Genomic DNA, 26826 nt, shown 5'->3' with positions numbered 1-26826 from the left:
TCATTTCTGTGATTCAGACTAAAAAAAAAAAATTCTCTTTCATATCTCGGACTCAAGATCAAGTGGTATGAAATAGCAATCGCTCGCGTCATACCAGATCTGAGACCAAGGTCACTCTGCCTCTGCTGCCTTGAGCCCAGGGACATTTTGTGTCACCGCAGTCCTTCTCATCAGGCCTGTGCTTGTTATATCATACAGTCACTATTTTTATAAGATAGAAACCAAGGCTTTTGCTTACTTGGATGAGTCACGAGTAGCGGGCTCTTTACATTGCCTTGGGTTGAGATTTTGTGTTTGCATAACTCTTACTTTAAAAATAATCTCGGAGAGTATGCAGTGTTGTTAATGTCATGCATTTTTTAATGCGTGTGACTGTGTTTCTTTCTTTGTCACACTTTCTTCTTGAATATATCTCATGTATCGTTTTTTTTCTCATGTTCCCATGCCTTTTAGATTATATTTAGATTATTTGCATGTGCAGTGGAGTGTATACCCTGCTGGGTGAATCCTGGTCCTTCCTACCAAAGTGCCCTCATCTACCCTTCAGATGAATCCCCTCCTGGCGTGTCCTGACCTTTGCCTGTGTTGGATGACATGTTCATTGCTCACTCAAATCTACAGTTGACAGGCTGAAAAATGTTTTTTTCTTTTTTTTTAAAAAAAGAGTTACACAGTCACGTGGCTTTCATTGATTGCTACAGTAGTTTTGCAATAGTTGCTGATAAAGTTAGTGGAAAGTTGAGTTCATAGAAATGAACTCTGGAAACAAAAAACGGATCATTCTTAATTTATTAAAACTTTTAGTTACTGCTCTTGCCCTCATAGCAGTCACTAAAAACAGGCTTGAGGGTGCAGGAAATGAAAGCAGGAATGCGATCACTTAAATCTTACATAAACTATGAGGCAGTCCAATTACTGGAACGAAATGATCAAATTTCAGCTGTTTTCAGCACCTATCATAATTAACATACCTGTTTAGCTCTCCTGTTTAGTGAGAGATAAAAAAAAGAGGTTGGAAGATCTGACTACAATTTTGAGTTATTTACACAGAAAAAAACAAAGAACATGTTTTTTTAAGTTAGTATGTAAGCAGGTAATAAAGCATCAAAAAGCCTTTAACGGTAAAAGCTCATACAAGAATGATCAAAATTAAAAAAGTAAAAAAGCATTGAATTTCAAAGAATTTTCCCTGTTTGTAACACTTAAAAACTGAACGTTAAAGTCTCATTAAAACTGCTTGTGTGGGAGGACTTTAGAAAAGTAAAATCATTCTCATTCTGAAAATGTGCACGTCACAAAAACAGAGCTGTGCCTGGAGTCCAGTTAATGTTAAAAGATTTAGTGCATCTCATTAGTTCTCTGTCCCTAGGAAATTACACTTTATATATTGCACAAAATACTAAATTGCTCACACTGCACAAACATCTTTTACACACTACATAAAACAATGCAAACCGACAATGTGCAATCTTGATTTCAAAACTGCTGACAAAAAAATGCTGAATAATCCCCTGCAGGGGTTCTCCTGAGGTTGATGTGCTAAGTGTGATGAGTAATTTAGGTAATGTGATTTAGGTCGAGTTTGAATATTATAATATTTAAGGTAGCTGTCATACAAACTATATATTATTGCTACTCATTTATGTAAGTCTTAAGGCGCTAGTGCAGCAACAAATGTCAGCTGCTCTTGTTAAACTGAGAAGGGTACGTTTATAGTACAAAATCAGCTTGTCTTCTCCACCATGGAATCAAAGATTTTATTGCCCTTGATTAGTTTTATTGCAGCTTGCTCAGAAGTCACCTGGATAATTGATGCCTTTCAGATTTCCTTTTAAGGTCATTGCACCTTTCTTTGCAGCTGCATTCCAGGCTCTGGTTGCCTAGTTACCCATCCAATGTATTTACTCCCAGTCCATATGTCAATTGCTAGCTGTTTCAGCCGTTCACCTGGAAGCTCAGAAATGCTCGGGCCCACTTTTGCTGCTTGTAGTTATTTGACTGTAGTCGCTTTAAGTTGCACTTTCTATGGACTCACCATGTTGCTTCCAGTGTGGATTTTTTTAAGAGAGATGCTCAAAGTCTAAACAAGACCATGAACTCTATAAAACTTGATCTTACACTCCAACACTCCTTGTCAGTGTCTTAACATAGACATTAAAAACAGTCTTCTACTACCTCACAGAAAATTAGAAATATTCACTATTACTGGAAGAGCAGTGGCTACAGAGGATTACAGTTTTTTAATTTATAAATTTATGCTTAAAATAAATATTTTAAAAGTAAATTTGGTCTTTTTTTAAACATAACTTTAAAAAAAAAGGAAGAATGAATGCTTTAAAACTTTTTTAAAGGATTTCCTCTACCAGGAGCTATGTGTGCATCATCAATCTTCTCAGTCTCCATGCGTGTAATCAGCCTGACAGCCATAACGGAGCTGGTATGATAATAACCTAATTATTGACCAGTAAGAGCATCCCTGTGGTTGTCTAACTGTCAGTTAAAAAAAAAGAAGAAAAAGGCTGATAAGAAGGAAGGTTGTGCAGAAAGAGAAGCTGCTGTCTGAATCAGTCTCTGGTTTTCTAGGAAGTCGATAGGTTCCTGCAGAGCTGCTGTCATGGCCCAGTGTGTCCATGTGATGGTTAGGCAAGCAGACAGTTGTGTGGGGAAGAAACCGCCTTCCATGTGATGCTTGGGAAACTCAAACCAGTTTTCATCATGTTGTATTATGCAAGATCAAACACGCTGGAAAACTCGCTGTCATCCTCATTATCATCATGGTTATTGTAAATTAGGGAAGTAAAAGCATTACTAATACTGTAGTGTGATACAGTGGAGATGAGTCACAGCCTGGGAGAGTAAATGGGTTTATGTCATGCATAAACATGGACTCCAGTTTCAGCTGGGACAGGTTTTTTTTAACTGCTCTGACAGTTCTTGAGTTCTTGACAAAGTTGAACCTAGCCGTCAACAAAAACTTGCCATTTTTGTCTCAGACTGTTTGTACCTGTAGGATCTCACTAATATGTTTATTAACATCTTAAAAACTTCTTACATAGGTAGATTTTCCATTAACAAATACAGGAACATTTATGTGGATTGACTTGTGTTGGCTAGCCTGCTTGGCTAGCAAAATGCATATGTAATTCACTTTTAGAGTCGTGCATTTTCTTTAGTAATTTTTTCCCCATGTGTAAATGGACTGATTCATATAAATCGTTTCTCTACTCTACTTTATACAACAGATTGTTACTCTGTGATTTCCTGTTTTATTTTGATAGCTGGTTGTCTTCTTTCTTGTCCTATGGCCTTCCTCAGCAGCAGTTAACCGTTTCCATCTTGTGTTTGGTTTGACTTAATTGTTTGCACGTTGTCTTCTGGGCAAATATGTTTTACAAGTTTTAAGCTGTACCTAACTAAAACCACTGAATGAAGAACAAACTGTGGATTGCATTGTCATGGAAATGGGACTGTATTAATCTAGTGACGCAGAAATGTTAATAAACCTGATCTGCTGCTAAGTCTCTTTTACACTGCTGGAACTGCAGCTGCTTAAACACAGAGCACACACCAAGACAAACACCTGTTCAATCAATAAAATTAATTTCACTTTGATCTGCTGACAAAATAAATCGATTTCCAAGTCTCTTTTACTGGACAGTAACATTTAATGTTTAAGTGTATCCAATTTAAAGTCTAATCTTTAAGTTGGATACAGTCAGACATTAAACGTTACTCTCTAATAAAGGAGACTTGCAGAACTAAATTTCAGAGCCTTAATCTGCAGCCGCCCTCATCTAAGAAATAAACAGTAGCATTGAGAGCTCACTGAGTCTTTAGCAGAAGGCCCTGCTTGATGGATCATAGCTCCATTTGGTCACGGGGGAGCTGGAGCCTATCCCAGTTGTCTTAGGGTGAGAGGCAGGGTACACCCTGGACAGGTCGCCAGTCTGTCGCAGGGCTAAGACATAGAGACAGGCAACCATTCAACCATTTAGAGTTACCAGTTAACCTAACCTCACTAACTGCACATTTTTGGACTGTGGGAGGAAGCCGAAGTACCCAGAGAGAAGCCATGCAAACATGGGGAGAACATTGAAACTCCACAGAGAAAGACCCTGGCCTGATGGTGAAATTGAACTCAGCACTTCTTGTTGTGAGGCAACAGTGATACCAGTCATCTCAAATGGGGTTTTAGGGTTTTGTCAAGCCAGCTAATGCAAAAAAGCTGGCTATGTTGAACTTAGTTTGTAGTATACCTCTTTAAAAACGGTGGTTTTTGTTTACTCTGATGATAGTTACTCTGAGTTTACATTTGGGTCCTTGAGCTGCAAATCCTGCAGAGTTGTCATGAATAGAGAGATTACTACTATAATACTACCACAAAAAAATACTTTATTTGTAGCAGGCTGTAAACAGGTTTGTTTTTCCTACATTTTAAATTGGCCATTTTATCGTGGAAATCTGTAAAATGTTACATGCCGGCACTCTGTTTTGTGTCCAAAGCTATAACATTAAAGGGATTTAATTTATCATTCAGCCTCTGAAAATAATGATGCAATTTATATCCTTTTTAGTTATACACTCATATTCAATCAATTCTTGCTGATTTAAATGACATGATTTGACAATTTATCACAGTCAGGCATTTTATGATGTATAATTGCATCATATTAACCTAATTTGATGTTGAAGTGACTATGAACTGAAACTGACCCTGATCTACTTGAATATATAACATTTATGAACCATAAAGCATATATGATAATATAATACTTAAGCTTCCATTGCCTGCTAATCATCTATATACTTTTCACAGTTACTCTGTGATCCCATGGCCTCCCTCAGCAGCAATGAACCATTTCCGTTTCTTTAAAGGCCCTATGAACATCAGAATGAATTAACCGCAACAAGCGTGCAGGTCCTCACATTGTGCTTAATTGATTGGTTGAGGACTAATATAGCTTATCTTTTTACCGGGAGCTGAGACATGTTGCTGTTATTTCACAACAGAACGAGATGAAGGAGAGGGAGGCAGAGAGGGTGTGTGGAGATTAATGTGCCCATCTGCACTGTGCTGACTCATATTCCTCAGTGCAACACTGTTGATACCTTCATCTCTTCTGTTGTTCTCTGAAGACAGCTGTTCTTTCCGCATGCAGGGTTTTTATTCTTCTTAATGTCAGATTTTCTTAATCAGACATTTATCACTCACTCTTAGAGCAAACCAAAGCTCTGTAAACCTACTTCTGCACTGAAGGAGATCTTTCATGCCCACAGGAAGAAAAAAACCCAATGTCCTCCTTTTCGCTGTCTCACAGCAGCGACGCAACCTGCCCTAATTTCTGAGGTGCTACATTGGGGTGCGTTCAAATATTTAGTTTAGTGCACCAGGCCAATTATTTTTCAACCTCTCTGTCTGCTCCAGTGACAGAAGATCAAAAGCCAAAAAGCTATCCGCCATGTTTACCTTGTTAACATGTACTTTTCATGGACTTCAGTGACAGTAATTTAGCCCACTTACTGTAAAAATCTCTCACACATCACACTCGTTCACACACACACAGCAGGGATGATGTTGATGCTATGGCATTACCGCTGATGCGATTTGGCAGTACTGGGGCACGATTCCTGCTGAATGGCCTAAAATTTTGCCTCCCCTGTGCCCCCATCCCTACGTTCTGTCTCTATAGTTCTCTTAGCATTCACTCCAGCGACTCCCTCCCTGTAGTTGGGCCTCACCCTCACACACTCAGTCACACACACTGAGCATGCTCATTTGAGGTGTGTAGACTCCATTCATTTTCCAGTGAGTGTAAAGTCAAGCTATTCTTGTGCTTTGTAAGCAGAGATATGAAGCTGTGATCTTGTGTTTTTTTTTTAAAGCCAATTTTTCTTCTCACAGCTGGTCATTCTAAGGGTTGCCACAATGGATCACCTGCCTCCATCCCACCCTAGCAATCCTCCTCCATCCCACCAACCTTTTGCATGCCATCCTTCATTACATTCATGCTTTTTTCTGTGATCTTCCTCTTCTGCTGCTGCCTGGCAGCTCCATATTAATCATCCCTTGTCTAGTAAATCCAACATCATCCAACTTATGGAGCACACATACTGATAACACTCAATATTACCCCTTTGATTTCTGTCTTTAAACTCACAATTCTAACACTCTCTTCAATTTCACAACACTGTTTGCATACTCTTCCTTCAAGATTATTCCTACTCCACTTCTCCTCCTATCTACACCATGGTAGAACATTTTAAATCCACCTCCAATACTCCTGGCATCACTTCCCTGCCATCTGGTCTCAAAATATATCTACCTTCCTTCTCACCATCACATCAGCTAGCTCTCTCCTTTTACCAATCATATTCTCTACATTTACAGTCCGTACTTTGACCTCCACACTCCTGCATTAAACTTTTGTTTCCACTGGAACCCTGTTGGACAAAAGCACCAGAGGTGGTCTTTGTTAACCCAGGACCTGACTGATTGGGTGTGGAAATTTTATTCTTGATAATCCGCACGTTTGATTTGGAAATGATTTTATGCCAGTTGCCCTTTCTGATACAACCGTACCATGTATCCGTCAGAGTTTGGCTAGGTTTAGGCAACAAGCCACATATTGATCTTTTTTAAAAGGTTGTGTTAACAATGTTTTACAAAGTCTTTCTGGCAGAAAACCTTTAAAACAAAAGTATGGGTGAAGCTAACTATATGTAGGCAGAGTGTTGAAACGCCAAATCAAATGGCTCAGAAGAGCTAAAGGAGCACATATTAGCTAATAACATTAGCTATTATCAGCTAATAACACAATGCTAGCATAGGATATAATAACAATTTTAATCACTACAGCTGGTTCACAGACGTCTTGTACAGGCTGTACCACACAGAGAGCCATTCATTTAGTCAGAGAATTCCTTTAAAATCCACCACTGTGCATACATGTTTGAGAGGTCCAGTTTGGCAAGTGGAATTAGTGGAGGCGATGCCTCGCAAGCAGCCAGCTACAGCTTTCTATGTGAGCACACTTGTCAATCAAAAATAGTCACACCACTAAATGTCAGCCTTAAAAAAGTTGAAACAGGTGAGATAAAATAAATAAAATAAATAAATAAAAAATCAACACCCTATACAGTTGGAACCAGCCTCATGTGGCCATTAGAGGAATTGCAAGTGTTGGCACTTGCTCTTTTTTTTTAGCCTTGGAGTTGGCCAATTGGTCAACGTATAAAACTGCTCTAGCTTACAAGATAGTGACGTAATTTGGAAATTCAAAGGAGACTCTATTTATAGTTTAAATAACCAGAACAAATCTGTCGTTTTTTGCTAATCAAAAAATTCTGACGATATGCATCATTGTCAGTTACACCCAGATATAAGATATTGTTTCCCTGACACAATAAGACAAGTTAGTCTTGGTCTTTACACAAAGAAACCTTCACATGTCTCGTGTCATATATTTGCAGGTCTGCTGGGCAGCACCCGTTTCATCGGCTCTACCCAAAACTACAGCACCCTGCTGTTGGAGGAGGAGGCCAGGCTGCTGTATGTGGGAGGCAGAGGAGCACTCTACGCTCTCAACACATCCAGCATCTCCACACCTGCAAACCTCACAGTGAGTACCAAGATGCTGAGAAACACATAATTGCTGATGTTAAGACAGAAACGGTAAAGCCCATTTCACGAGTTTTTCTCCCATTCGAAGGAGGAGAAACTAATAATAGCCTTAAGCAGATTGAGCAAATCCCATTGTGTTCCACCAATTTTATGGCTATTGGATTAAATGCACCAGGCATTTATTCAAGGGTTACTGAAGTGAGTCAGAACTTAGTGACGCAGCCAGAAAATTAAGTCTGCTGTCCTTCTCTTTTCCTCCCCCTGTTTATCACACACATACACACACATACTTTCTTCTCTCTATCTCTTACTTTCTTTTCTATCTATAGGGCTTTTTATTTATCTGTTTGCCTCTCTTTATTTATTTAGCTTACAGAGTCATCCTTATTACCCTCCCATTGTTTGCAGATTGATTGGGATGCTTCCCCTGAACAGAAGAAGCAGTGCCTAAACAAAGGCAGAGACAATCAGGTAAAAGGCTGCAGCTTTGTTTTCTTCTCGGAAAAATCTCCCATCTTTATTTATTAGGTTAATATTGGAGAGCACAAGTGCAACTGCTCTGTTTTGTGATGCTTCTGACAGCAACAAAACATTCAATACCTTCCAGTTGTTTTGTAATTTAGTTTCCCTGAAACCCTGAGACACTAAACTGGAGGTTGAGGATTTAAAATAAATGGCACTCACTCATTCATTCATAATTTTTTATAAATTAGGCCATATACATTAAGTAGAGGTTTTCTCCATCTTTTATTTGTTGTAGAGCAAACACAAAACATGTCGCTAGAAAGGTCTTAAACTTCTGATTGACTGGGATTTTTTGGGGGGGCAAAACTGTCTCAAAGAATAGTGTGATAAAGAGAAATGGAGTGGTGGTTCTCTGGGTGAAAATGCCTTGTTGATGTCAAAGGTCAGAGGAGAATGGCCAAACTGCCTAAAGCTGAGAAGAAATAACAGCTTGTTACAAACAAGGTATCCAGGAGAGGATCAGAAGACCACAGCGGGTCCCATTCCTGTCAACTAAGAATGGGAAACTGATAGAATTCAGAATAGAAGATTGGAACAAGGTTACCTGGTCTGAAGAGCTACGTTTGAACGTCGCAGCAGAAATCGTGACTCATCAGCCATTGTTTAAATGCCAGAGCGTATCTGACTATTGTTGCTGCCCATGTCCATCCCTTTATGACCACAGGATATCCACCTTCTGATGGTTGCATCCAGCCATAAAATGGCAAAGCTCTAATTATCTCATACTGGTTTCTTGAACAGGACGATGAGTTCAGTGTGCTCAAACTGGCCGTAACAGTCTCAATCCAATAGAGCACATTTGGGATGTGGTGGAACTGGAGATTCACATCATGGATGTGCAGCAAAAAATCTGCAGTGGCTGTGTGATGCTATCTCGTCAGTATGGACCAAAATCTCACAGAAATGTGTCCAGAACTTTGTTGAATCTGTGCCACAAAGGATTAAGACAGTTCTGGGGGGGGAAATGGGATCCAAACTGGTACTAGCAAGGTGAACCTGTGTGCTTTCTGGTGGATTTTATTGAATATAGACAGATTAGCACCTACTCCATTTAAAACAGTCACATTTAAAAAAAAAAAAGTGCCAATAGATTCTCATGATGACCAGTGACAGGGATCATCTGTATCTAATGAAAGAAAACATCCCCATAAACCTTCAAAATAAGAGCTTCCCATTTCTGGAACCTATTACCATTAAATATATTACTGAGTGACTCTTACCACTTCCTTAAAATTTGTTAAAAAACCAACCAGACTTGTCATCATGCTTAGCTAGTGCATATTTGCCTTTCTTTTGTTCCAGTTTTGTCAGTTTGCCTCCTTTATGGCTTTTTCTTTGTTATCAATAATGTACTGAGAGTTTATGTAACTTCCTTTTGAACTGCCTGTGCTGTCTAATAGAATTAATCTCATCTGTATTGTATTTGATTTATTTTGCATGCTTCCTTCTCTGCTCTCTAAAGCTTTCCCTCCCTATCTTTGAAAGGTTATTCTTTTATGTTTTATTGTTTTTAACACCCGGGAAACAAATTGACTGACTGATTATTATGTATTGCCGCTGAGAAAAACAAGCAGATACACAACAAAAAACGAATCACTTCTTTTTACTCTGTTCTCTGCAGACAGAGTGTTACAACCACATCCGCTTTCTGCAGCGATACAATGAGACTCACCTGTACGTCTGTGGAACGAACGCCTTCAGACCGCTCTGTGCTTATATCGTAAGAGATCCTGGGTTTTTCATGTCAAGGAAAATTGTGACAAGAATTGAAATGAAACAACTTATTATATGTTCTCAATCTTCTTTTTTTTTTTACAAGGATGCAGAGCGTTTCAGCTTCTCCTCAGGTTTTGAGGAAGGCAGAGACAGGTGTCCGTATGACCCAGCAAAGGGATTCACCGGCCTCATCGTAGGTAAGTCCAAATGTAATTGATTTTATTCTACAAACCATCCTGCATTATGTTTGTCCTTGGGGATCTTATTTGTAAAGGCCTCTGGGCAGTAAAGGTTTACTGCTCTCACACATTATGGTGGCATAGTGGTGCGGAGGTTAGCACATGTTTGGAAGGATGTTCTGAGTTTTAATCTGCTGCTCATCTGTGGAATTTACAGTTAAATCAATGAAATATTGATTTCCCATCCTCACCCATCCATTGGTGTCCTGGCTCCGCACTAAATTGGTTTATACATTGGTTTATCTGTCTCCATCTGCACTTGTGGACACCTGAGAATCACCTCAACTTAACTTAAAGTGTTTGGACACAGAAAAAAAATCACCAGCTGGAGGGAGAACGGAGGTTCAAGCCCAGAACCATTTTGCTGTGAGGGGACAATGCAAACCTCTGTAACAGCATGTTGCTGATATGCATATACACAGCATATTACATAATTTTTTATTTAACTTGAATACTTACTCTAAAATCTAAGAATGAATGCAGTTTCCTTCAGCAGTTCTCTGTGCCTCCAGTCTTTTTTGTGATTTTTTGCCTCATAATCCTGTTGCTGTCCTCGTATTCATTTCCATTTATGACGTTTTGAAGTAGTTTCGGATTTGACATTTTGCTTGCCCTTTGCCAGAATGATTTGCTTTGCTGTCTCATCAACACATCAGCAAATGACCTTGACTTTTTGGATTAAAGCTTTTTAATCTGGACTTTCATAGTAATTTCCTGTATCCTGCATTTGGGTCCTCTTTCACAGTCTGCCACCTGATTCTGCACTTTAAAATCCATAAGAAAGGTTATGGAAAATATTTTATATTGTTTATCATGCTGATGTCATAGTTTTGAATGAAACTCAAATCCATTTTCAAATACTTTGTTAGAACTGTTCTACTGTGAGGTTATAATTAGGCCCAGCAGTGTTTTTAAAACCTCTAACGTCATCATGCTAAGGGTCTGTGAAGACTCATCAAATTACAGTGGACCCAGAAGGGCAAGGAGAACTTGTGGGATTTGCTTCAAATGCAAGCAATGTCACAATTACATGATTTTTACCAACTCAAACTGCTGAAGTCTTTAATTAGTTTTGCTGGAAATGTGAATGCTCCCTCATGTATAATTGCTTGACAACCATTATGAACATTTTTAAGGATTACAGCAAGCGTTAACTGTGCAAAAGTGCACCCTGATTTTTGGATTAGATCACACTTTTAGATGTAGCATAGATAATCAAACACTGTCTTTATTAGACAGTTTAAGCATACTAAATTTTGTCTAATTATTGTTACAAATACACAAGTCATAGGTCACACTGTTCCCGCTTCCTCTGCAGTCCACTGAATGCTTTCATTTACATGTGATTAAACTTTGATATCTCAATATCTTTCTTTGTTAATCCATTTGCCACCAATGCATGCTTCTAATCTTTTAATTAGATGGCGAGATGTTCACAGCCTCTCAGTACGAGTTTCGCAGCTCTCCAGATATTCGCAGAAACTTTCCATTCCCCACACTCAGGACAGAGGAGGCGCCCACCCGGTGGCTTCTGGGTAAATATAATCATTCATATGTATGTGCATAACAGCTGATGTAAGACGCTAGTTCAAAAAGGATGGTGTCCTTTTTCCAAATATTTCAATTGGGTTTTAAATTGGATTTAACTAAAAGTAGTAGAAAGGCAACATACCAAATGTAATTGTATTGCTTCTTGTGTAGAATGTTTTTTCCTCTGGATGGACAGAATAAACGAATAGATGTGATGGATAATGTGACATATCCAGCATACAGCAGTATTGTATCTCATCTTCTCATAACAGCACTTCAATCCATTTTAAACTACCTCACACCCAAACAAGATCTTGATAGTTTTTTTGTAGATATATTTTTTCTTTGCATAGTAGAGTTTGAACTTGCATTTGTGCATGCAGTGGCAGTTTATGTTCATGTTGTTGTCCCAGAGTCCAACAGACTTTTCTGACTGATACTGGTTTTCCGCATATTCAACTATATTCAGACATTTCACTTTATTTTTTGAGTCTTTTATTGATATTTTATAGTTTACTGATTCCAATATTCATTGCAGTTTCATATTGAGAAACATCATTTTTAAGCTATCAAACTATTTGCCACATACATTACAGTCGAAACTTCTTCCTCATTTCTATTCTGAATGAGTCAGCCTCTTTTCCTGCTTTAAAAAAATTCCCATCAAGTTAGCAATGAATGTAATCAGTTGTATAATCGCAGTTGTGGCTTTAATTTTGTTTTTTTTAGTATTGCATAACTTTTCTTCCTTTTAGTGTTCAAAAATAAAATAAATAATAGCAACAATAAAACATTTTATTTATAGTTGCCTTTCAAGACACTCAAGGACACCTTACAAGCAATTAAATTGCGAACTGTTTATTTATTATCTGCATTTCATACAGCATTCCTGTGTTTTGGGTAGTGGGGTTGCATTTCCTCTTTCAGTAGAATATTAATAGACCAAACCTCATTGCTATGTTGCACATTTTTATTACATCAGACGTTTTTTTGTCATAAAAAAAACAACAGATTCACTTGTAGAATAAAAATCACAAGGAAAAAAAATGCACCGCATTGCAGCTCTAACTGACTTGGTTGTGGTGGTTCAATCATACTTAAAGGCTCCATCTTTCGTTTCCAAGGAGACACTTTCTAGGCTGCTAATAGGTTTCCTTTTGGACATGTGGATGTGTGCGTGTGATGTGTTTGTGTTTGTGTGCACAGAGGCAAATTTCGTGGGCTCTGTGCTGCTGAAGGAGAGCATCAACAGCTCTATCGGTGACGATGACAAGATTTACTTCTTCTTCACTGAGAGAAGCCAGGAGCAGATTGCCTACCCGAGCCAGACCAAGGTGTCCAGGGTCGCCAGAGTATGCAAGGTCAGAAAGACCAGTTAACCCAAACACTGCTATCTATAATCGCATTAATGCTTTCACTGGGTTTGAAACGGCTTTACAAGTGCCTGCAAGGTCACAGAAAGAAAGGGTTGAAACAAGGGAGGGTAAAAGTTACCAATCATTCAAAGTGAAACATGGTGGGATTATTGAATGGTTTTTGTCAGCTGCACAGAATGAATGTAAATGGATTTCAGAGGACGTTCTTGTTTCTCAATGAGCTGCCACGCTCCTCTCGCTGTAATATCAATGCTAAATCAGCCAGCAGTCTCTAATCACAGTTTCTTCACTGACAGAGGTTCTCTCTCTGTGCCACTGTTGCCAGGCAAAGTCCACAAACCTCCACCTCCAATGGCAAACCCTCCCCCTTACTTTATTGCAATATCCCCATCTTCAACTCCGCCTTCTCCTGCTCTTCTTCCTCTACTTCCCATCTCACCTCATTTCACTTGCTGTCAGCATTCCCAGTCTAGACCGCATGCCCAGCAACCATTCCTAGAGGTTACTCTTGCTCCTTTTCCTCCCGCTTGTCATTTATTTTAGCCATTCATGGGGGTATAATTACCATCACGGTGTGCTTTTGTAGGCATCAAAAGAGTAAGTCAAAGACTCAGCTGGTGAAATGAAGCAGTTGTGTTTCACTTTTTGTGATCCTGTGAAAAGGATTTAATTGAATGAATGAGAGAACACTAACAGGAAAACCTACTGAGCAGGAATTTTTCAAAGATTTTGACATGGTGTGAATTTTCTGTTATGTATTTGTAGAGTTTTGTTTCCTTTTTTTAATATATCATTTACTAATGTTCATACTTTCATTATTATTTCTCTTTAGTTCTTTTTTCTCTAAGTTGTGCTTCCTTGTCTCCTCTGTCCTACGTCATCTTAGTTTCAATTCCTAAAATGCAACAGGAGGAGAGAGGACAGAAGGAAATAAGTGGTTTGCCAGAAGAGCTGTACTTGAGGATGCACAGGTTTATAGAGGCGTGGAATATGCTGGAAAATATACAGTAAATAATCGCTGGAGGATGATATTATAAAATACAGCAGTAGTTTATTGTTCTGTTTGTTAATAACAAAAGAATTTATGGTGCAGCTGTGCCACACGTCTTTCTGACCTTGTGCAGCTGTTAGTTTTATAATAATGTTTCTAACCTTATCTTGGGAAGATGTTATTGTGGACACTGACATGAATGCAAAGAAGCCAAAAGCCAAAGTAATGGCTCTAAGGGGAATCCAAATTTTTAATCAAAAGAGGAATTAAGCAGCCAGTGAAACACACAATAGAGCACAGTACAACTATAAGGAACTCTGGAAAGCTTGATAAACAAGAATATTTGAGTGTACTACAGAGCAAGCTATGTTGAGCATAAAGTCAGAATTTTTTATGTCACAAAATTGGCTGTCTTTTTATGTGGTTAAATCACCATGGTAACATGTGCTGAACACATAACTTGGTCGGGAGGAGGCTATGGTCAGTTTCAGCTTAAAATAGGTTTTTCGTAAATTTTTAAATTACATTTGTTAAACCTACTATAGATTCTCTACTGGGTGAATAGAGTAGAATAGAATAGAATAGAATAGAATAGAATAATCCTTTAATTGTCCCACAAGGGGAAATTTGGTTGTATCAGCAGCAAAAAACACACATATACAAAAAGAACAGGACACAGAACAGAAAACAAACAAAAACATGAATGTGTCATGTATGTGCAAGTTTTTAAGCAATATATTACTGACATGATGAGTTAAGTAAAAACTGTCGTACTTGACTCTACTCTGCTGCTAAGTCTGTTTTGCACTGCTGGAATAGCAGCATTATTCTTTTGTCTTATTTCCATCAGTATTGCATTTTACTGTTACATCTTTTATGCTCCTTTGTGTTCTTTATAAACATTTATCACCATTTTATTATCAACGGTTTCATCTGATAATGTATCTGATTGGTGTAGGTGTCACTCATGGGGATCATGTTGTGCTGAAGAGTCAATATGATGTGTGAAACGCTCCTTTTTACGTGAGCGTGCACAGAGCCAGGCAGAAAGGCCAGCTTAACACAGGATGTTGATAACTGCCATTGTCACACCCCTTATCCCTGACTGGGGTTTTAGGATTTGTCAAGCCTGCTAATACAAAGTAAGCATGGCTATGCTGAACTTCCTTCATGGTTCCCAGGCAAGTTGCAAAGGGGGGTGAGTGCTTAGCAGACTGGACTCAGAAGAGTGATTAGGGAATAAGTAACAGGGATGCAACATACATGCATTTAGGGTAAATGGCATTTATTTGACATTGATGTGTCAAGTTTTAATTGTGTGACAGCAATGGCACAGTTAATGGTGTAGAGAAAATGACTAATAGTGCTTAAAAGTGCCAATTTTTTAATTCATTTTTATATAGGCTCATAGTCCACATTCAATTCCCTTAATAGAGAGTAATAAATGATCTGGCTCTCTGTGTGTTGGCCCTGTGATGGACTGGCATCACAGCGTCCGGGATGTATGCTGTCTCTCACACCATGAAAGCTGGAAAAGTTCCAGCCGCCTTTGACTACTAAGTTAGATGAATGGTTGAAAAAATAGAGATAAATGGGTGGATGGAGGCTGAGTGAATGATTACCGGTGCCCAGGTAATTTTATTCTTACAATACAAACAGCAGCAGCATGAGTTTGTTGCTTTTCAATTATGTATACAATACACAGATAGTCTGGACACTATTTTCACTGTAAGAGTTCATTGAAAAAAAAAGCCTCATGCTTTGGATCTTTTAGTATGAAAAATGGGTTGCTAAAGGTTTAAACACCCAGTATTGACTTTCACAGCGCTGTCTGCTGTTGGTCTTTTCCCCATCATTTTATTTCCATTAAAATGATGCTCAAGGACTTCTGTTGAGGATATTTCTCTCTCTTTTTGTCCTGTTTCCACTGGCATTGAATAATAAAGTTGTAAAATACCCCAATACCCCTGTGTTGCTGCAAGCTTTTGTCCCAAAAGCTCATTAAACAAATGCAGGGAGCTCATTTTTGAGCATTTCTTGCTCTCTTACTTTTTAAACCCATACACACTCACTGTGTCTTGTCTTCATTCTCACTGCATTCAAAAGTAGTCATTTCTGGAAATAAGGTCTGGGCTCTTCCTCTCCCTTCACCAGCACTGTGGAGTTGTCAGAGCAGTCGAGTGTAATAACTCAGTCTGAACTAGGCCACGGCAGCACATGCAGATGTCGAGCGGTCCCCAGCTCAGCCCCCATGGCGGCCAGGCACCACGCTGGTTGATGGCAGATCCACAGATAGTGACGGCTCTGGCAGTAGCCCCTGGCCTGGAACCACTGACGACTTGCCATTTTTGAGTTGCCTAACCGGTTGTCCTCTTCTGCTTCTCACTTCCCAGCCAGACAGCTTCTACTTCCTTGCCAGTCATGCCCTACTTTAACAAAGAAGAGGCATGATGACATGAAAACAAGACCGTTGCAAAAAGCAGAAATAGGTGCCAGTTTGACATTATTTAACATTTTTCTTGCTATACATCTCCAGTAAAGAGACAGGTGCTGTAGTTTTAAGTTGTTGTTGTTTTTCTCAGTTGTATTTTGAGAATAAACTGCAGCACAGGCTCATCTAGGGTTAATTCCCCTCTGGTATATCTTCTATGCTTGGATTCTTCACTATTACTGCCTTAAATTTACCTCATGGCAGCCCAGTGACCCTGACTGTGTGTTGATTGACAGAGACTGTAATCTGCCATTGCATCCCTTTAGCTCTTCCCACAGTAATAACCTGCTATCATCTCTGTAAGAAATGCTTATTTGTTGCTCTCTACAGATTTCCTTCTGTCAAATGAATGAAATTTAAAGATTGGATTCATCTGTCTGCACTCCTTTTCGTCCCTTCTTTCATTCGTCTTGTGCCATAAATTGATTTGGTATTATTGACAGAACTGCTCTTAAGGTTTTAAGTGTATATCTTATGTTGATTTACTTTGGCTTTCTTGTGTGGGAGGCCAATGCAGGCAGAGGCTTTTGATGAACAACAGATGTCCCCTAAAGCCACAAATAAAGAAAGATGAGAACCTCTAATACAAACAAAGAAAGAAAAAATCGAATCCATCCTTTTTCATCTTATCTAAATGAGGTGTGCCAAATTACTCTTTTAGGGAGAAAAATGTCTTGCAGCCTTACCTCCCACTGCTTCTGAAATGCAATCAGAGAAATGTGCTACACTAGGGACACTGAGTTTGAATACCAACATTCAGCTCCTCCCTATATATTCATTATATCTGCATAATCTCTACGATACAATTGGATCTAATCTTTTCTTATATAAATGCACTGTTTGTGCATCACTCGCATCATTAAAGTCATTGTGTTGTTTATCTTTACATCAATTAATTCCACCTCTGTCTCCTCTCTCTGCAGACTGACTGGGGAGGCCAGAGGACTTTGCAGAGGAAGTGGACCTCGTTCCTCAAGGCTAGAATGGTGTGCTCAGTCCCAGAGTATGAGCTGCACCTCAATATCCTGCGTGACGTGTTCGTCCTGCAGGAGCGAGACGCTCGCAGCAGCATTTTTTATGGTATCTTTGGTCTGGAATGGTAAGAGCTGATTTTGACTCATTTATGCTCTACAAACATGTCGTTTGTTTGGGGTTTTTTGCATGAAAGAATATTGTGATGTGTTAGATCAAACTAGAAACTAGTGATTGAGATCATTAATTCATGTATGTATGCTTGTTTCTACAAAAAACAAAACAAAACATTTTTTGTAATTTATAAATTAAAACTTCAAGTTATTATCAAATATCAACTTACAAACCCAAACATCTGAGAACATTTGTAGAATTCATGCAAAGATCCAAACTTTGAGAACAATTTTCAGAATATTTCTTGGTATAGAGCAGGGGTGGGCAATCCCAGTCCATGAGGGCCGGTGTACCTGCAGGTTTTAGATTTCACCCTGGGTCAACACACCTGAATCACATGATTAGTTCATTACCAGGCCTCTGGAGAACTTCAAGACACGCTGAGAAGGACACATATAAAACCTGCAGGGACACTGGCCCTCGTGGACTGGGATTGGGGACCCCTGGTATAGAGCATCAACTTCCTGAAAATAACTACTGAGAGCCAAACTCAAAGCTCTCAGCGCCCATTGCATATGGGCAGCAAACAATTTTATGGCTTTGAACCATAGATGGATGTCTGAGAAGTGAAGTGACGAAGAGCGAAAAATGAATCTGCAAACTTTTTAATGGTTACCAAGGGGGCAGCTTCTCTAAGAAGTCTATGACAAAATGTCCAGTCTTTGCTGTTAGTGTGGCCTCAGCAGTTTTGTGAGAAGTCTACAGTCTCAGCTGCCCAATTCCAAGTCCTATTATATGCAACATGGTATTTAATTGGTGCATTATGGTCCCAACATTACTGTAAACTAAAAAAAAGATCATCTGTCACTGTCTTTAGTTTTCTGTCAGATCTTGTATACACCTGGCAATAGCCAGAATATTTAACTTTTCTAATATTTGGTGTCACTGTGTCATTATATCTAATCAATGGTTGAGAAAAGGAACTTACTTAATTCTCCAGTATTTTTAAACCAAGCAAAAGTCTTGACCAAGAAATAGTTTCCCCAGCCTGTTTTGTTTGTGTGCGGGGCTGTCGCTGATATGTATTAGCTTAATGAGGTACTGTAATTGAGCTGTTTTAAAAATCACTGTTAAAATGTGGTCAGTAATGCACACAGTTAAAGCTTTTAATAATCACTCAGTGGGATAAGATGGTCAGATTTAAACGTCCTTTGTTTAGGATTTCAGGAGCTCGAGTCCAGTGAGCTGAACCCTTAAAAATAAGGTTAAATGTAATGGAATACAGTGCAGTGTGTGTAGGAGGGGATCCCATGAATCTGAATGCTTATCGGCATTTCTCCTCTCTGAACTCAGTCAAGTAGTTTTAAAGTGGAATGTGCAGGGTGTGAAAACAGAACATATCTGCAGTCAAACACTGTTTGCTTAGTGGTTTTCCTTTTTTCAGATGGCTTAATTATACAAACCTTTTTGTTTTCTGTTTATTTTGTTGTTTCTGAGCTCCTTAGGTTTTACATTTAAAAAAGGTTTTAATGGATAACCTGCCAGCCTTTGAGTATCACACTAATTTACAATTTAAACACTCATTTAAACATTCAGCTCTGGAAAAAAATCTATTTGGAAGCAGAAAGTGAACAGATGTGAGTGTATAAAACTTGGGACTGCGCCAGTGTGTCCGCCTGTGCTTGGATGGCCAAAACTATGTGGACACTACACTCAATAGTGACTGTTATTCTGTTACTATAAGACAGGGGTAGGCAACTCCAGGCCTCGAGTGCCGGTGTCCTGCAGGTTTTAGATGTGTCCTTGATCCAACACAGCTGATTCAAATGGCTAAATTACCTCCTCAACATGTCTTGAAGTTCTCCAGGGGGCTGGTAATGAACTAATCATTTGATTCAGGTGTGTTGACCCAGGGTGAGATCTAAAACCTGCAGGACACCGGCACTCGAGGCCTGGCGTTGCCTACCCCTACTATAAGAGGTAATGCAGCCTAGCCGAGGGGACAATCTCCTAATCAGACACAAGAGATTTAGTGAGGACCAGGACTCATGTCGTGGGATAAAATCTAACTCGCACCTTTGGGATGTTTACGTTCATTCTAAAGATTTTGCATGAGGTTGTCAGAGCTCTGAGCAAACCATCCAAGTTCTTTTACACCAAAAGGGGAAAATTATATCTTTATTGCATTATGTTGCATCAAAATGTAAAAAACAGAAACAAGAATGTGATATTCAGCTGGAAGTAAATGTGATGTTAATTCCTCTTTTGAGAGACTACGAGATCTATTTTATTCAGATGATGAACAAAATGATGTTTCTTCCCCAAACATGTAATTCAGAGATTAACTAATCAACCAATAATCCTTTAACACGACTCAATGAAGTCATTAAATTAAGTAAAACTGCTTGTGGTTTGTGCTTCTCTGTTTGGGATATTTGCTGCTTTTCTCTGTGTTATGTCGTCGCATACTAAATGTTGTTGGATTTTACACTGGCTGTCAGACAAATCCAGCCATTTCAAGATATCTTTTGGTGCTCTGGATCTTTTCTCTACATTCTGACACCGTCGAGATTAGATGATTGATCGTAGAAGTAATCGGCAGATTAACTGATAATGAGAAAAAAAGTCATTATTTCAAATCCTAGGTGAGTTCTTATCAACAGAAAGCCAAGTTGCGGTGAGAGCTGATGTGTGTGCGCGTGGGTGTGTGTGTGAAGATGACGACTGCCAATGGAAAATGTGATGTGATCCGAGTGTGTGTTTATGCTGATATGCAGAGTCATGCTGCATAAAACTGTCCCAGGGGTGTTTAGATTCTGATGGGGAGGATAGCATTGCAATGAGACATCTATTATGTATTTCTCCTTTGCTTCTTTCCATTTTTCCACTGCTGTAGTTTAGTGGATATCAGTGTGTGTCCTCTCATTCACTGCAGGACTGCAGTTCATTCTTTCCTTCTTTCTTGCCCTTCATTTCTTTTGTCTTTTTTTCACTTTTGATCACTTTCTTTCATCCTTTCTTTATTGCTAACTTCCTTTCTTTTTTGTCTTTTGGTGGCTTTTGGGCCGGCGTAGTGGTTGCCTCAATTGGATTCAAATCCCCCACCTGGCCGGGTTCTTTCTGTCTGTCTATTTCTTTCTCCTGCAGTCCAAAGACATGCAGTTAGTGGGGTTAGCTTAGTTGTTGTGAATGGTGTGTGTGTCTCTGCATTAGCTCTGACTAGACTGGAGACCTATCCAGGGTGTACCTTGCCTCTCGCCCTATGATAGCTGGAATAGGTTCCAGCTGCCTGACAACCCTGAATAGGATAAACAGAAGATTGATGTATAGTTTCTTTCTTCATTGGTTGCCAACTTTCTTTCTTTTTTTCTTGTTTCTTGGTTGTTGCTTTCATGTTTTTTATCTCTCTGTCTTGATTACTCTAGCTTTCAATCTTTTGTGGTTTGTAGTTTTCTAGGTGTCCTATTTAGCTGTTGGCTTTCTTACTTTTTTCTTTTTTGGTTGCGTTCATTCTGTTGTCTTACGTTCTGTTTTGTCTTTTGTTGATTTTAATTTCTTTCTTTTGGCCATGTCCACTCTAATACGTTGAAAACGCATCTTTTTCTCTCCATTTCGGCCTTCCGTCCACACTGAGACATTTTTGGTCAAGGAAAACTGAGCTTTTTGAAAACGCTTTCCAACGTGAATACATTTGAAAACACCGTTTTCGCGTCACAGTGTAGACAGCGAACCCAGAGCCTTTTCCAAAATGATGACACATTTTAGTCATGTGACCAATTAAACTAAGATAGCAGAGGCATATGTTTTGTTTGCTCTCAATTTTGACAGCCCTAAAAAAGATTAATATCAGTTTGTACTGCTCCAGATAGCTTCTCTTCAAATTCTTTAAGTCTCACTCGCTTTTGCAACTTTGTACTTTTGTGTTACTCGCAGCAACAACTCCACCTCATTGTCAGTCAATTTAAAAAACTTGGTGCTTTTCCTCAAAATTTTGACGCGACGTTTCGAAGAGCTGGAAAGTAAATAAACGACAGACGGAAATGAGGCAGGTTGAATCATCTTTGCTATACGCATGCGCAGTACTGGAACGTAAGGGTTTTTGGCTGTTTCAATGTGGACGCACAACTCTGTGAAAACGCATGAAAACGATAGTGTGGACGCGGAGCATTTTCAGACATATATGCCATTTTCAAATTTATCCGGGCTAGTGTAGACATTGCCTTTCTTTCTTTCTTTTTTACTTCCTTTCTTTCTTTGTTATTACATATGTGTGAGTAGTAGTCGTCACTATGCATCAGACTCACATGTGTAAGAATGACTAATCCCCTGAGGTGTACTTCCTGGTAGTTTCAAGACACATTCTGGTCTCAGTTCGCTCTTATTTTCCTCACTTTGATGCTTTTGAAGACTCTGATGACTACACAATGGCCTAAAGAATGTGACAAAGACATTTTCCATTAGTCATTCCATTACTAATCTCACCTTTAGGGCTCAAGGTTAAGGTTTACCTGGTTTGCAACTAATCAACTAATCACTCATACTGTTGGACAAAGTCTTTTTCTTCTTCTTTTTCTCACAGCTGCAGGACCAAAACCACAAATAGGTTGTTTTATTTATGACTCACAAAGAGTGGGTATTTTTGCACTGTATGCTAGTGTTGAAAACGCATCCCTCTGGAAAAGATAAAGGGGTAAAATTACACACCTGTCAGTGACGTCACTCCCACATGCCAATGTGAAAAGGAACAAACCCACCATAATACCCACAGTTTTCATAGAATAAAGAGTCAGCTAGTTAACCTTTTGCCTGTCAGTGAGGCTTGATGATCTGTGATGCTTCTGAAATTCAATCCAGCAACTGCCGTTTTTCAGCTTTGAGTCATTAATCCTGAGTGTGTCCCCTGGACATGTCTTTGGGGTGTTGGGGATTGTGTTACAGGAAGAATATCAAAGCGTCTGCTATCTGCCAGTACGCCTTTTCAGATGTGCAGAAGGTTTTCGAAGGGCCGTACATGGAGGTGCAGGACTCAAAATGGAGGGAGTACACAGGAAAAGTCCCAGATCCAAGACCTGGCTCTGTAAGTTTTAAAGCATTAACCTTCTCGCCACCATCATCAGCGATTGTTATGTTCTGTATTTTTAGTCATTTTTTCTGTCCATATCTTCAGTGTATAACAGATCTGCACAGGTCCCAGAACATCAACTCGTCTCGAGATCTCCCAGACAATGTCCTCACCTTCGCCAGAAGGCACCCGCTGATGGCCAAACAGGTGCACCCAATAGGTGTGCGCCCCCTCATGTTCAAAAGAAGCGTCAACTATGTCAAGATAGCAGTGCACAAAGAGCCGGCACTGGATGGAAATATTTACACTGTTCTGTTTTTGGGAACTGGTGAGTTTCATACAAGAAATCCAATGAAATGACCAAATAAACTCCATATCTGCATTTAGCAGTGCCATTAAATAACAATACACCGCATTCCAAATTATTATGCAAATTGTGTTTAAGTGTCATAAAGATTAAATAAGTTGTTTTTCAATTAAACCCATGGATGGAATTTTGTCTCAGGACTCTTTGTATCACTGAAAACAATCTCGGACACCTATGATCATTAGTTTGCCAGGTGAGCCCAATTAAAGGAAAAACAACTAAAGAAGGATGTTCCACATTATTAAGCAGACCACCATTTTCAAGCAATATAGGAAGGAAAAATGATCTCTCTGCTGCTGAAAAGCGTGAAATAGTTCGATGCCTTGGACACGTAATGAAAACCTTAGATATTTCACGAAAATTTAAGCGAGATCACCATAATGTTAAGAGATTTGTGGCTGAGTCAGAGCACACATGGGTTCGTGCAGATAAAGGCCCCATGGCAGCCGTGGCTACAACTGTAGCCTGCCTTCACCAGTGTATGAATGTGAGAGTGAATGAATAGTGGTATTGTAAAGCGCTTTGAGGGGTCCCGAAAAGCGCTATATAAATGCAATCCATTATTATTATTATTATTATGAAGGTTTCTGCCAGACAAATACATCAGATTAAGAGAACAGCTGCTAAAAGGCCATTACAAAGCAGCAAACACATATTTGAAGCTGCTGGTGCCTCTGGAGCCTGGCGAACATCAAGGTGTAGGATCCTCCAGAGATTTGCAGTTGTGCATAAACCTTCTATTCGGCCACCCCTAACCAATGCTCACAAGCAGAAACGGATGTGGTGGGCCCAAAACTCATGAAGACTAATTTTCAAACAGTCTTGTTCACTGGTGGATGCAGTGGTGGATGGTTGGTGGACGGCCACCATGTCCCAACAAGGCTGCATCGTCAGCAAGGAGGTGGTGGAGTCATGTTTTGAGCCAGTATGTGGAGTTTCTGACTGGCTGCTTTCTTCCATGATAAAAAGAGAAGAACTGTGCCTTCTGCAACACAACCAATGAATACCTCTGGATCATTGGCTGCTATCTGTGTAAAAGGAGAGGAACTCATGGTGAAATAGTGGTGGAACTAGAAATGGAGACTATAAAGCAATCAGCATAGCGTTTACCGAGGTATTAAATCAAGTGAAAACTAGGGTCAATCTTTTTATAATCAGTGGAGTTTGCCTCTGCTAGTCTTTAGAAAGAATTGTCACTAGCATGAGTTTCAGACTGAGTGGCTACATCAGTCTTGTTCATACAACCAGCATTTTGTTATATTCACATCTCAGTTTAACTCAACAAGGTTTTCTCTGTTCTTGCAGATGACGGCTGGCTGCATAGAGCTGTGGACATCGATGGAGAAATGCATATCATAGAAGAGCTGCAGCTGTTTGATGAACCACAGCCCATAGAGAGCCTGGTCATCTCCTCAGCTCTGGTAGGTTTAAATATATCTGCAGTAAAACTGTACGTTAACAGAATAAGGATTTATATGTAAATGAAAATGGGCAAACTTTGCACCTAAATCCCTGTCATACCCCAAAAAGGTTGTGGAACTCTTCCCTTCTCCACCGATTAATAACTGATGATTAAAGAACAAATACACCGTCTATACTGAAGGGCATTACAATATTTAACATGAGGAAAAAATCTTCCAAATATGCTCCTGTTTTACAGAGGAGTGTCTATGTTGGGTCGCACTCTGGAGTCGTGCAGGTACCGATGTCAGCCTGCAAGAGGTACACTTCCTGTTATGACTGCGTGTTCGCCAGAGACCCCTTCTGTGGCTGGGATGGGAAAGTGTGTGTGGAAATATCTTCACGTGCACAAAAGTAAGGGCACATGCACTCAAAAAAAAGAATATTTCCAGTAAGGACACAGACTCAATGTATTTTAGTGTCACACACATGCATAATTACACAATGCATGCAAACAAATGGGGTTACAGAGATCTGGCAGAAAACAAACAAGATACATTTGCTTTGCTCTTCCATAGATCCTGAATCTATACTTCCCCTTTCCTCCTTATTTTGTCTTATTCTGTTAACTCTATATCTATTTTTTTACATGAGCTGAAAAATTGAGCATAAAATGTACTTTTTATTTAGATATTTTTTTCTAATGTAACTGTTAAATAATGTGGGAACTGCTCATAACTGATGGCATGTTGATTTAACATAACATTACCATCAAGCCCTCTGGAAAGATTACAGGAGATTAGTGAGAGGTGATTAAGATGATTAACTTTTTGTGCTGTACATTTTTGCATTACATGACCTTTTTTAGCTTATGTTTATTTCTTCCTTCTGGGCCAAACAATACCAGAGCACAGTTAATTATTTATACGGCTTCTGTATCCCTCCAACAAATTTTCTATGAAAGCAGGTCTAAGACAATGTAGCTGACCTGGATTTTTCTCATCAGCTCTGTTCAGCTCAGCAGGAGCTTCGCACATAATGGGAAGTTTTGAATTTCAAGTACGCACACACACAAAAAAACCACCCATTTGGATATGATTTCAATCTTTATGCCTCATGTAGCTCTGCATGTAGAACGGGAAAACAAACAGGGTGGAAGTGAGTGAAATTGTGTCTTTCCTCTTTTGGTAACATTTTACTTTACATATCCCCATTTGAAATATTTACATGAGAGAAACTGGTACAACTGGTGCAACACAATAATTAAAACTTTGAGAGTATTTTGTCAATATTAAATAAATGCTAATGTACACTCACCAAACCTTTATGAGGAACACCTTGTTAGTACCATTTGGACCCCATTTGCATTCAGAGCTGCCTTAACTCTCCGTGGGATATATGCCAATAAAATATCCCCCACATTACACCACCAGCAGCCTGAGCTGTTGATATAAGGCAGAATGGATGTGTGCCTTCATGTTCTTTACGCCAAACTGTGATCCTATGAGTTCTAGTCGTTTTCTATTCTTAGCTATCAGGAGTAGCACCTGGCGTGGTCTTCTGTTGCTGTAGCCCGACTACTTTAAGGTTTAACGAGTTGTGCATTAGATACTCTTCCACATTCCTTAATCGTAGTGAGTGATTATTTGAGTTACTCTTGTTATCCTGTCAGCTTGAAGAAGTCTGGTTATTCTCTTTTGACCTCTGACTTGAACAAGGAATTTTCTCCCAGAAAATATTTTCTCTTTTTTGGCTCATTCTCTGTAAACTCTAGGGATGTTTGTGTGGGAAAATCCCTGTAGATCACCAGTTTTTGAAGTACTCAGACCATCCAACCTGGCACCAACAACCATGCAACATTCAATGTGACTTAAATGAGCTTTCTGCCCCATTCCGATGCCCAGTTTGAACTTTAGCAGGTCAACTTGACCATGTCCACAGGCTTAAATGTGCACATTGCTGCCACGTTACTGGAGGTGGAGCTAATACTGTATGATATCACTAATCAGTTTTACAGGACTGTCAAACCATCCAGGTGTATCCTATCTGTTGCCCAGCATCAGGTGTAATAGTCTTCAGGATATGCAGGTCTATGCAAAAATTGCTAAGTTAGATTCCTCCTTTGTTTACTAGGAGCTTCCCTGGATTTTGTAAACTAATTCCAGTGGAAAAAAAACTGCACGTGGTACATGACAGTAAACAGGCATGCTTGTGTTCACTCTTTGCACTGGGGACTGTTTGTGCCTCTCTTCATTAACTCTGCATGAGTGAGTAGCAGACATCTTAATCTCCATTACTGCAGCAGACACTTCGGCCCTCCCCGTGGATTTGTTTTATACTTTGGCTGCTGCATCACATCCAAAGAAAGCAGCAAAAAGATTTGGATGGTAATGCTTCCTTCTTAAAGCTTATTAAGTTACA

The 26826-nt window shown here is 39.4% G+C and overlaps 1 protein-coding gene across 2 annotated transcripts in view; it reads left to right on the top strand.

Annotated features, from left to right (window-relative positions):
• sema4gb (sema domain, immunoglobulin domain (Ig), transmembrane domain (TM) and short cytoplasmic domain, (semaphorin) 4Gb) overlaps positions 1 to 26826 on the top strand; it is a 54777-nt gene that overhangs the window by 20932 nt on the left and 7019 nt on the right. For both annotated transcript variants that reach the window (XM_085170206.1, XM_085170207.1), the window contains 11 exons: positions 7471 to 7619; positions 8030 to 8092; positions 9768 to 9866; positions 9966 to 10059; positions 11523 to 11636; positions 12838 to 12992; positions 17413 to 17588; positions 22514 to 22652; positions 22743 to 22965; positions 24310 to 24425; positions 24665 to 24819. In XM_085170206.1, the coding sequence (XP_085026332.1) occupies positions 7471 to 7619; positions 8030 to 8092; positions 9768 to 9866; positions 9966 to 10059; positions 11523 to 11636; positions 12838 to 12992; positions 17413 to 17588; positions 22514 to 22652; positions 22743 to 22965; positions 24310 to 24425; positions 24665 to 24819 (1483 nt within the window). The remainder of the gene's footprint in view (positions 1 to 7470; positions 7620 to 8029; positions 8093 to 9767; positions 9867 to 9965; positions 10060 to 11522; positions 11637 to 12837; positions 12993 to 17412; positions 17589 to 22513; positions 22653 to 22742; positions 22966 to 24309; positions 24426 to 24664; positions 24820 to 26826) is intronic.

This window comes from Neolamprologus multifasciatus, chromosome 8 (genome assembly GCF_963576455.1).
Source record: "Neolamprologus multifasciatus chromosome 8, fNeoMul1.2, whole genome shotgun sequence".
Classification (NCBI taxonomy): Eukaryota; Metazoa; Chordata; class Actinopteri; order Cichliformes; family Cichlidae; genus Neolamprologus; species Neolamprologus multifasciatus.
The sequence above is the reverse complement of the archived record's forward strand: the minus strand, read 5'-3'. Positions and strand labels throughout refer to the sequence as shown.